The following is a 12,445-nucleotide window of genomic DNA, read 5'->3' as shown; positions in this document are numbered from 1 at the left end:
CTTTTCTGTTTGATTTCAGTAAATGAGCCATCCGTACGCATGACCAAGTGCACAGCGTGAGGTCCCAGGGGACATGTGGACACACTGAGAAGAACGACATCCTGAAGGAAGACAGCTGCGTCCTTCACAAAACAGCTGTTCCACCAGCCTGGAGCTTCAACCGAGGTGATCTACCTGTCTCCTCATGTTCAGACTAAAATCATCTCGGCCCAGGATGGTGTTTCCTGTTGAGCTCTTCCCTGTAGATCTGTGTCCCATCAGATCACCCTCAGCACTGAGACACATCACCTGTGAAAGGAGATAAAATAAGCTATTTCAAGTTCTTTCAGTGCTTGTGAGATACTTTAAGATTATTGCCAGGAATTGCAATAAAAGCAGATTTTGGAGTGAATCCGAACCTATCTAAGGAAGGATACAGGAAGTATCTGTATAGTTCTTTATTCCTAAATACTTCACCTCAAAGGCTTTTATTCAAAAGTCTAAAAATACAAGCAAAATGTCACAATTTTGAGTGTTTAGGATCAATTTGTCCCTCTGAGGTGTTCTACCTCGATGTTGTAGATTACCTCTGCATTTAAATTTTATACCATTATACCATACCAATTATATACGAGGCTGATTGAAACCATTTCAGAACAGAGACTGATGTAAGTAAGGCTATGGTGAAGGAAGGAAAATGTTGTCTCTGACTTAAGTTGTTGAGGAAAATGCACAAGTAGCATTCAAAACATGCGAACTATGTTGGCAACAGAAATGTTCTATTTATATACTCTAAAAAAATAGAATAGCCAAATGGGTAAAAAAAAAGAAAATCTTATTTATATGCAAATGGTAATCATCATACTAAGCACTGCTATTCATTGCCTGGTGAGACAGACTTCAACTTACCCAGAGATCCAAGGGTCTCTCTCTGTTTCTGCATATTGATCTTTCTGTCCTTCACTCTCTCCTCCTTCAGCTGTCTTCTTTGTTCTGCTATTTTTTGCAATGGTCCTTTTCAAAACATGACACCACTGTTTTCCACCACTATCCTGTCAATCTTCACCAGCTGCTCTGAAACTTGGTTCCAGAGATTCACACCCAGAAGTTCTCATCATGGTCATCTTTCCCATATCTTTCCAGAAAGTCTGCCCTTTTGTGCATTGTCCGAAATTTCCTAAGCTTGAAAAATGTTGCAATCTAAGAATGGTATGGAGGTCAGTGAGAGTTTTTCTCTGCGAGTTATCCTGTTTTCAATCTCTGCACAGATCAGAACATGTTTAATTTTGTTAACTTCTTTTTTCTCATAGTAATAACTCACTCACTCCCTCACTCACTTTCAAAGCCACTTATCCTAATTAGGGTCGCGGGGATGCACCATGGACAGGTTGCCAATCCATCATAGGGCAGACACACACACATTCATACATTCATACTTAGGGGAAATTTGGGGCAATTTAGTTTCTCCAATTCATCTAAACTGTCTTTGGACTGTGGGAGGAAACCTGAGCTACTGGAGGAAACCATGCAGACACAGGGAGAACATGCAAACTCCATACAGAAAGGTTCACACAGAGTCTGACCTGGCACCTTCTTCCTGTGAGGCGACAGCGTTCCCCACTGCACCACCGTGCTGCCCACCCAGAATAACAATAACAAGTTCTCGAAATGTTTACCATTTGTTCTTTCCCAGTCCTGAGTGATATGAATAATGTCAGCAGTGATTCGTAAGCTGAGAATGTTGGGATAAAGTCAGAGACTGATAATAAGGCAGTTAAACATAACTATTAATTTGTAAAATTTAATTAAGACAACGGCTAAATAGATGCGTGTGCTCCAAAAAACAGAATTGTAACATTATGTATATGACACTATATGAAAACACCGAGAGGATCCCATCGCTAGACTGAGGATTCTGTGTTAATTCCCCTTTTGGTCACACCTGAGGCTTTTCCTTCTTTGTTTCCCTTCTATGTTCGAGTCGTTTCCTTCTGATTTTTGCATTTGAAAGATTGTGTCAGTCTCTGACACTGGACTCAGGTCAGGTCTTGTCTTAAACAGCTGTAACTTGTTGATCCCTTTGGTAGCCAAGTTTCTCAAAGATCCAATGCCAGAGCTGACGGATGAAACCACTGACATCAGTGATGTATAAAAATTGCTGGAACCAGTCAGGGAGGTTTCAGATCCATAATCAGAACCTGAATCAGAAGTGTTGCCTCCACCAGCTGTGGAAAAAAAAAAATTCACACTCACTCAGATACAACTCTATTCATATGACTGGTTCAGTGAGAACCAGTGTATCAAGGTTGCTTCACTGACTAATGACAAATCAGAGATCCTACACTTTCCATGAAATTGAATCACATGGTGAACTCCATATTGTGTTCAGTGTGGCAAATGGACTGAGATCTAAATCATAACAGGTTTTGTATTTCGAAATGTGGTTATGCAATGAAAATACCCTTTGGTCTCTTGGTAGCTATGACGTTTATCAAAATGCAAAACAAGAAAAGGCCAATCCTACATCTGAATGCCAACGAAGGATGAAAATAATCACCACAAAACTCACAGTTTAGAGGAGTGGGCATACTGCCAGCTTTCTGAATGTGTATATCCAAATTTGCCAGGGACAAATGTTCTTTCTCCTTCAAATTCCCATGCGTCTCTGCACTCTGCATACTGACTATGATGTCGACTGGAGCCTGTTCGGTCTTTGCGTTTTGTTCTTGCACCATCATCATCACTTTCTTTTTCTCCTTTTTCAGTTTTCTTTCCAATCTGTCTGGCGCAGGCCGAAGAAAAAGATTTCCGGGTGATCTGTAATACACACCATTGTTTCCCACCAACATCTCCTCTATTTTCTCAAACAGCTCTGCAACCATGAAGCCACGATCTCCACGTTCATTGTTAAGGACGTGATATCTGTTTTGACATGTCTCGACAATCCACTGAAGAGCCTCTCCTTCGCTCTCAATGTGTTGTTCGATAGTTGTCTCTCCTAGACTATCTCCACAGGTGAACAACACTATAGTGTGGCTCCAGACACGTTCTCCAAGAAGCTCCATGTGTTCTTCTACCGTTCTTCTGTGCTTCTCTGTGAACGAAGTGTCTGCCTGTATGACCAGCAACAGACTGTGAGGTCCCAGATGGCACAGAGATAAACTGTGAATTATTTCTGTTTTGTCCGATTCAGGTGTCAGCTCCGCGGGGCGAGATCTCAGCCAGCCTGGTGCTTCGATCAAAGTAATCTGCTTCCCTGCGGCCTCCCCTTGTCTCTTCACGCACCCACCAGTTCCGCGTAAGTCAAACTCCTGTCCGGCTAGGATAGTGTTTCCTGAAGAGCTCTTTCCAGCATATCTACAGCCCAGCAAAATCATCCTCAGTTCCGAGAAACAGTGCGTATCATCTATAAGGCAAAAACAACAACAACAACAACAAAAAAAGTTATTAACACACAAAACTTAGCAACAAAATTGAGTTACTCAGTACACTCTAAGTATATCAGTTACCCTCTCACCCATTAGTGATCTAAGAGTCTTTCTCTTGTCCTGAACTTTCATTAGAAGCTGTTTGGCTCTTTCATTGTCAGTCTTCTGTCTTTCAGTCGCAGTCTCTAAGAACACAGGGTCTATGTTGTAATGATTTCCACCGTTCCCTGACACCATCTCATCAATCTTCTCCAGGAGTTCTGTAACCTGGGACACATTTTCCCAGCTGTTATTGTCTAGAACATGATATCTGTTCCCACATTTCTCGATAAGCCACTGAAGAGCATTTCCTTCACTCTGGATGTGCTGTTCAATAGCTGTATCTCCCAGCCAGTCTCCGCAGGTGAACAGGACCATAGTATGACCCCAGACTCTCTCACCAAGAAGTTCCACATGTTCTTCGATTGCTCCTCTGTTTATTTCGATGAACGAGCCATCCACACGAATGACCAAGAGAAGAGCATGAGGACCAGGAGGACATACGGACATACTGAGCAGAATTTCTAGTTTGGTTCGCTCAGGTGTGTCCTTCACAAGGTAATTGTTCCACCAGCCTGGAGCCTCAACCACAGTAACTTCTCTGCCTGCTGCTTCTCCCTGTTTCTTCACACACCCAGCAGTTCTTCTTAGCTCATATTTCTCTCTGCTGAAAATTGTGTTCCCTGCTGAAGTCTTTCCCGCATGTCTGTGCCCCAGGAGTATAATCCTTAGCTGTGGAGTGGACGGTATACCTGTCGGAAAGCCTGTTTCAAAAGAAAAAAAGTTAAATCTACTTCTGTCACTATTGATCTGAAATCTTTTAGGAAGTCTAGGTGGAGTAGATGAACAAGATCATAACAACAGTGCAAAGTTCGACTAAAATAGCATAAAAAAAAAAATTTTCTTATTGGCGGAATCTGAGGAGGACATGTAAATACTCTTAGGAGGTCATTTTGAATTAATGAAATAATATTTTAAAAAGTTCAGAATAAAAAAAAAGATTAAAAGTTGTTTCATTTATAAATAAACTATGTTAGAAATCACATACAAAAGGGAATGTATGTCTCTGAAGTTTGTATAAGAGAAGATAATTATAAACACTATGTGAAAATAAGCAACAGGTGGAAACTCATAATTAGTTGCTGAATGCTGAAACTGAAAAATATCCCAAATATTTATTCATTGAAAATTTAGTGTGTCTCTAGAGACTGATTTGGTTATTAGAAAAAAATAAAAGTTGGTGGAGGAGAGATAATCATACCCATTTTATATAGCAGGGTTTCTCTCTGCCTACAAACTCTTTTGATCCTCTCGTTTGCTTCCTTTTCATCCATCCTTCTTCTTCTTTCTACTGCATATAATAAACTTTTCTCCATTTCAAAATGGCCACCACCGTGTTCTCTCACCATTTCCTCAATCTTCTCCAACAATGTAACAACCTGAGCACCCTTGTCCATTGTCTTATTGTTAAAGACATGATATCTATTTCCACATTTCTCAACAAGCCACTGGAGAGCACCCATTTGGTTCTTGATGTGCTGCTCGATAGATGTTTCTCCAAGACAGTCCCCAAAGGAAAAGAGAACCATTGTGTGTCTCCAGACCGTCTCACCAAAAAACCCCAAACGTTCCTCGACTGCTCTTCTGTTCGTTTCGGTGAACGATGAATCCACACGTAGTACAATCAGTACAGCATGCGGCCCAGGAGGACACAGGGACGTGCTGAGTATAATTTCCTGTTTATTCAGCTCCGGGGTGTCTTTAACAAGGTAGTTCTTCCACCAACCTGGAGCTTCCACCACTGTGATGTGCCTCCCCGCGACTTCTCCCTGTCTCCTCACACACTGAGCAGTAGTGGAGCTGAATTCATCTCTGCCCAAAATTGCGTTTCCCACTGAACTCTTTCCTGCAGCTTTATTCCCTAACAGCAGAAGTCTTAGCTCTGAGAGACACATGCTACCTGTACAGGAAGGTAAAATATTGTCATTATTATTTCTATAGACGCTTCTTACCAGAATTGGTGTCAAATGCATTTTATTCTCAGTCTGTTAAATGTATGGTGATATAGAATTTTATTACTCATCAGCAGTTATCATTTAAACACACAGAAACTCATTCTGACTGGGATTAGATGGTATACGGTGCCTTGCAAAAGTATTCACACCCCTTGAAAGTTATCAGAATTGCCTGGATTGCAAATTATAGTTTTATATAGTTTTTTATAGATATTTTTCCAGGCAGTATTTTTTTTATTGCAAACTTATTTTCTCTAACATTAAGTTGTCAGAGCCAAAACAAGCTATTTGTTTGCAGACATTTTAAAGAAAAAGAAACCATGATATATAGTGCCTGTGTAAGCAATCGAACCCCTGAGCTCTGGAAATTCCAAGGTTATACAGATGTATATCTACTCCTGAACAAGGACATAATTGTCTCCTAATCAGAAATAATAGGTTTCTTTTGGTGAATCATTTACATTTTGTAGATTTTAAAAAAAAGCAGCTGTTTTAAGGATCATTGTTGAGGTTGTAAACCTGAAAGAAAGGTAGAACATAATAGACATAAGAGATAAGGTCATAATAATGCATTAATTAGAACAAGAAGAAGAAGAAGAAGTACTTTATTTGTCACACACACACACACACACACTGAGCAGTCAAATGCATTTAACCCTTACTAACACCACTGAGCACACACACACTAGAGCAGTGAACAAGTCACGCTATGAGCTAGGAGCAGTGGGCAGCAAACAACCTGGAGACCAACTCCAGGTCTTTTTGCCAAGTGTCAAGTTTCATGTTTCAAGTTTCAAGTTTATTTAGAGCCCAATATCACTGTTTACAGTCTCAAAGGGCTTTACAGGCCACAACAGTCAAATCAAGACAGGACGGCACCCCCTGACTTAATTCTCATGGTAGGCAAGAAAAAACTGCTCAAAAACCCAAAAGGGAAATGGGAAAATGGGAGAAATCTTGAGAAGGACCACAGAGAGAGGAGACCCCTCCTTGGCCAAACAGGTGTGCAATAGGTGCCGACCACGTGGGCAGTTACAATTGAAAGTAAATTGGAGCATGAACAAAGGGGATGGCGATGCTGACAGGAGGCTGACAGGGGGATGAAAGATGATAACACCAGGACGGATCAGTCCACAGGGCGGGAGGAGTCAGGATCACTGATATCTCAGGAGTAGCATTTGTGGTGAGTAGCATGTGTGGCTCGACAGAGAGAGAGAGAGACAAAGAGAGAGAGAGAGAGAGACACATTGTTAGATGTTCAGTTCCACATAGGCCTAATGGTTAAGGGAAAATATACATCGTGTGCTGAGTGCAGGCAGAGACTCCAGCAAGACAAGCTATTACAGCATAGTTAAAAGGGAGAGCTAGAAGGTAATACGGACATGATGGCACTCTGGGACACAATGCGGCCACCCACTCCACCGTCAACAAACCTGAGTGAACATGTTAGAGTCGGTCTTTTACTGCCACACCTGATGAAAGAGCCATCCAGAGTAACTATGTGATTGGAAAGCTTACTCCTAGCCGCATGCGATCCTAGTACAAGTACTTCTGTTTTTTCAGAGTTAAGTGAGAGGAAGTTAGTAAGCATCCAGTGCCTAATATCCTTTAGACATTCCTCAGTTTTGTTAAGCTGGTGTCTCTCGTCTGGCTTCGCTGAGACATACAACTGTGTGTCATCAGCATAGCAGTGGAAGCTTGTGCCTTGGTCATTAGTACTTACTGACAGGAGTACTAATCCTAGTGTGCATATGTTTGTGGTGGGAGGAAACCGGAACGCAAACATGGGGAGAACATGCAAACTCCACACAGAAAGAACCTGGGACAGCCAGGATTCAAACCCAGGGCTTTCTTCCTGCGAGGCAACGGTGCTAACCACTGAGCCACTGTGAAGCCCAAGTAGGAGAAAAGCGCAGAGTGAAATCAACAATCAGAAAGAAGAAGCTGCATCACACCACTCACTCAGGCACTGCTGAGACAAGGCTGTCCCTCAAATCTGTAGCCTTCTAAGGGATGCCATAGAGCAGGGGTGTCAAAATCCGGTCCTGGAGGGTCGGGGTCCTGCTGGGTCGGGGTCCTGCTGATTTTTGTTTTCACCTCTTAGTTACCTGTTGATTTTCACCTTGAAAACAGGTGTGGACACTCTTCAGCCAATCAGAGATTCTATTTAGTTGGTCTACAAGAAAAACAGCAGGACCATGGCCCTCCAGGACTGGATTTTGACACCTGTGCCATAGAGGGACCAACAATTGCTTTCAGAGGTCAGTGGCTGAAAGTGAAGGAAAGGTGCAGCAGTACACAATATCAAGAGCACTGCATAAGAAGTCTTTACTCAAAAAGAATGGAGTTTGCCAGAAAGCGTGTAAATGTCCCAGCCGAGATGTTCTGGGAAAATGTTCTGTGGTCAGACCAAGATAAAGCTTTTTTGGCCTAAAAATTCATTGGTGCTACGTGTGATGCAAACCTAACACTGCCCACGCTGCAAGGAACACCGTCCCAAAGTGATGTATGGTGGTGGAAGTATCAGACTGTGGAGATACTTTTCATCAGCAGGGATGGGGCATCTGAGGGAAAGAATGAAAGAAACTGAAGAAGAAAATAAAGGGAGCAAAATACAGTAAAATACTGCAAGAGAACCTGCTTCAGTCTACTAAGAAACTGAAGCTTGGGAGAAAGTTTCTCTTTCAGTCCAAAGCCCAAGCAACATTGTAGTGGCTCAGATACAAAAAAGTGAATGTCCTAAGGTGGCCTGGTCAAAACCCTAACCTGAATCCCATTGAGAATCTGTGGTCCCGTTTGCACGTTGCATGCATTAAGATCCGATTTTTGTGACCCGATCACAAGTGGACAGCTCTAAGTATGTCTGTTTACACCTGGCTTTAGAATCCATGTCCTGAGATCGGAACTCACTTCCCCCTCTATATGCAAATAAACACGTAAATCATTTCCAACACATTACCGCTTTCACTGAATTTCAGTTCTGCTTTTTTTTTTTGATTGGAGATACTGTTTGTGGAATTTGAGATGTCAGCCAAATTTGGTGATCACTGATCGCTGTTTTGGGACATTAAGGCACGTTAAGCTATTTCCTTATACTGGGCGTCAACGGAGAGGAAAACGCTTAACGTAAGATAACGACCATACTCCTCATACTCCACTTTCAATTTTGATTTTTTTTGACAGGAGGAGGCGTTTCTGACAAGAGATGAAATTTGGTGATCATTGATCACAGTTTTGGAACGTTGCCATGTTTTGGAACATAGCCACTAAGCTTTTTCACGTTAAACATTGTTGTCTTTAATCGGCAGGAGGCATCAATGCATTTCCCATGCTTAGTCTGTTGGAAGATAAAAGAAGTAGACAAAGAAGAAATTAAAACAATATCCATTTTGGCTGTTTTTGTTGCCTGTTGTCACACTTTAATATGACGCCGCTGGCTAGTGCATGTGTACATACGCAAACGAGTTCGTACTTCCACGTAAGCAGAGGATGTGAGTTGAGTAGGCAGTCATTCAATGTGGTCGAGTTCGCATTGGCGTTTACACTGCCATGAGAATGTGGTCATATCCGGCCCAAACCACCTCCGAATGTGGTCTGAGTGATCGGATCTCGATTCAACCTCAATGCACATCGGATGTGTTTACACCTGTACTTTTGAGCTGTCTACTTGTGATCGGATCGGATCTCAATGCAAGGTGTAAACAGGGCCTGTGGCCCTGTTTGAAAATTGTGGACCACTAGCATCATCCAACCAACATGAACAGCCTGGTGATTTACTAAGATGAGTGGGAAAATAATAACTATTGAATGGTGTGCAAAGCTGGTATACACTCACCCCAAAAGACTTCAAGCTGTTATTGGAGGATTTGAATACTGTGAGGGTTGAATACTTCTGCAAGCCGCATATTTTTCTTTTCCTTTAAAATATCTGCAAATAAGTAGCTTATTCTGGCTCTAACAGTTTATTGTTACAACATATGTGTCACAATAAAAATACTGTTCGGAAAAATATGTTTAAGTTTAATTTGTAATACCGACAATGTTGATAACTTCGTGGGGTTTGAATACTTTTTCAAGACATTCTATGTAAAAGATGTTCACCTGGCATAATAATTTTCGACTAGAGTTTGGCGACGTTTCTGCACCTTCAGTTTAGGCTGCATTCAACATGCTCTCTAACTACACTGTTCTCTTGGTTACATGAGTGCAGAGTAAATGTACCCCATGGTGCTATATATGTGCCTATTAGAAAGTGCTTGTCTGTGAGCTTGCTGTAACGTCAGTTAAGAGGAACCCTCTCCTCCCAGAAAAACAAGTCTTTTAACTTTTTTTGCTTGATGTTAAATTGGTCAAATAAAGATTAAGTTCATAAAGAATTTTTCTACCTGGAAAATGTTCATCAAATCGGAAGAAAATGTTCTTTAGACAGCAGAGATCAAACTCAGTGATAAACAATCCGAGAGAACTGAAAAATTCCAATGACTCTAAACACAATAACCACAGTAATTTAATCATTAAATGCTGAGGTGAAACCTGTCAGGCTTTCCTCTCTGGATCAGAGAACATAGTGCAGGTAACTGTGTACTATGCAAAATAATGAGTGGAAAATAATGCATATTGGTGTTAAATTACTGTACCTGCTTCCTGGTTGTACATTCTGTTCTGCGTTTCACACAGTTTTCTCGGCCTGTCACATGGATGCCAAATTTGTTTTGTTTTTTTGTTTGTTTTTTGTCTCGGGTAGTGTCTGAAGTTGATTATTGTATCTGCTAATCTGCTGTACGGGAGGACTAATGCTTTTCTGCTTTTACCTGGGTTTTTTTTTTCAGCATTCCTTTAAGATGTAGTTCACGTTTCTCTCTTAAAAGAGAAATGCTCCAAAAGCGAAGTTTAAGTGTCATGCATCTGACACGCCCAGATACAGTGACTCTCTGAAGCTGCCCTTTAATTTTTCTCCATGGTCCTGGTGCACGCCTATTTATGTCCTAACATTTGTGCTTACAACACATGACATGGTGTTGGATTTAGTGTGCTGTCACAACAAATGCAAAGTAACTGTTATTTATTGGTATAGTTGATATCTTTTACAACCACAGTTGTAGGAACATATAAAATTTGGGGCTGCACACACACACACACACACACACACACAGACAGATTCCTCTCTAGTGTAGCATTTCCTTACGAAAAGGAATCTGTCAGAACTAAGCATATTACAAAGATAAATCAGTTTGTGTTTTGGAAAGGAGGATTTTAGCAGTGTATTTAGATTGGGGTTAGAGAGATTGGAGGGAAAGCGTGGAAAATATTTAAGCATTAAGACTGCCTGGATGTATACTCTGCCTAATCAAGTCTTAAGCTGCAATTATAAGTGTCCTTTTAAGTTGAACAGTGAAAAATAACAAAGAGGAAGTTATGCGAGAATGCGATGGTTGAGTGTGTGCAGGAATGTGCCTGCAAGCCCGAACGAAAAAGTATTATCGATCAGTTGTAACTTCTATATAATCAAGAGTATCGGTCACTGCTTGAACTGTCTGTAACCTTGGGTGAAAATATCTTAGATTAGACAAGTGAAACCGTCAAAGGGATGTCAGGCTGTGACCATCCGTCACAGTCTAAGGTTTTGTCTGTATTAAAGATAAAATTATAGACAAAGGGAAGTTGTGAGAGAGTGTTTGGGGACATGTTGCATTGAAGATCGGGGGCTGGACGGACTGGTCCCACTCCCACATCGCACCACCTCTGAAGTTATTCACGTCACTATATAAATACTCTGTCATTCTCTCCCTTCAGAGAGACCGTGCTCGCAATTGACTAAAATGCGCTCTCCCATGATCATGCTATAGTAATAAAAGTAAATGATTCATCACATCTGAAGTTTGTTGTCTCGGAGACTCAGCAACCATAAGGAGACTCCTGATTTCGCTTGCAAAAGCGACAAACCAGATTGGCCCTAAGTTCCTCGATATCACAGAAGGTTCTGGGAGAAGCTGTGAGAAGCTGGCAGAGAACTGATGTCAGCTAGACATTAGAAAAAGTTCTGGAAAGATTAATAAACTGTGCTATATCGAGGTTCTATGATTGCTAGATCCAGGTTCTTAGAGCTGTTACATCTTAGGAAGCCTTTGAAAACAAGTCTTCCAAAACCTGCTTTGATTAATGAGATTCTTATAATTAGCTTTATATTCATTGCTCCAATCCAGTGAGAGTGTTCTCTGTTGGAATGTGGAATTTTATCAAGATCTGTTGTTGCCAGCTACTTTACTTTTTGACTTGTTGGATTAATAATTGATGTGTAGTTCCTGTGTGGTTAATATTTCAACGTACTTTTTATCTGTGAAGTACACGTGAGCTGTCCATCCTACCGCAATTGCTCAAACATCTGAGGGACTTGCATCTTGGAGTTCTTTTGAATTTTTTTGTATAAACCATTATAACCAATAAATTATATAAACCATTCTTTAAAGCAAAAAAGAAACATCGTAATGAAATTATAATACATTTTTATTAAGAATTTACAGTTTTTGAACACTGGCTTTACAACACAGTGCAATATACATCTTTCTTTACGGTCAAACTAAAAAAAAAAAAAAGAAATTCAATAATCAAGAGACATAACCTTTAAATGGTCAAAAATTTACAGTAAAAAAATCATGGGCATATACAAGAGAGAAGCAGTTTTTTTTTTCAATTATGACTCACACAACACTTAACTTGCATTCCTTCAGCATACAAACATCACGATATCAACGACTTAGGAAACATGCCCACAAAATTAAAACAAAAAGGACAAACTGTTGGTCAGTAAGGTTGTCCATCAAGCTGATTCAAAGTGCTTATTGGAGGAAGTGGACATGGGAGTGGCAACTTGGACCAGCATATTAAGCTGAGCAATACATCTTAGTGACAACCAATGTGCAACAGACTGAATGTTTTTCGTACAGTACAATGACCTTATATCTTCCCTTTACCAGCACACAACCA

General features: G+C 40.8%; 1 protein-coding gene across 1 annotated transcript; it reads right to left on the bottom strand.

Annotated features, from left to right (window-relative positions):
- Positions 1-997: 997 nt before the first annotated feature.
- Positions 998-5,401, bottom strand: LOC115805391 (GTPase IMAP family member 8-like). The gene is made up of 6 exons (XM_030765958.1): positions 4,708-5,401; positions 3,497-4,198; positions 2,549-3,385; positions 2,009-2,204; positions 1,563-1,612; positions 998-1,059 (listed from the first exon to the last, which is right to left on the bottom strand). Exons 1-6 carry the CDS (start codon positions 5,399-5,401, stop codon positions 998-1,000), a joined length of 2,541 nt encoding a protein of 846 aa, XP_030621818.1.
- Between the last annotated feature and the right edge of the window lie 7,044 nt (positions 5,402-12,445).

Source organism: Chanos chanos, chromosome 1, assembly GCF_902362185.1.
Source record: "Chanos chanos chromosome 1, fChaCha1.1, whole genome shotgun sequence".
Taxonomy (NCBI): domain Eukaryota; kingdom Metazoa; phylum Chordata; class Actinopteri; order Gonorynchiformes; family Chanidae; genus Chanos; species Chanos chanos.
Note: the sequence above shows the minus strand (reverse complement) of the source record. Positions and strands in the feature narration are given on the sequence as shown.

Excerpts from the sequence above, each read along its gene's own strand:
- LOC115805391 (XM_030765958.1), bottom strand. The coding sequence starts at position 5,401 with ATGTGTCTCTCAGAGCTAAGACTTCTGCTGTTAGGGAATAAAGCTGCA. Across the intron at positions 3,386-3,496 it reads GACTCTTAGATCACTAATGG|ATGATACGCACTGTTTCTCG; the intron begins GTGAGAGGGTAA and ends TTTGCCTTATAG. Across the intron at positions 1,060-1,562 it reads TCACAGGAAGAAGGTGCCAG|TTTCAGAGCAGCTGGTGAAG; the intron begins GTCAGACTCTGT and ends TCTGGAACCAAG.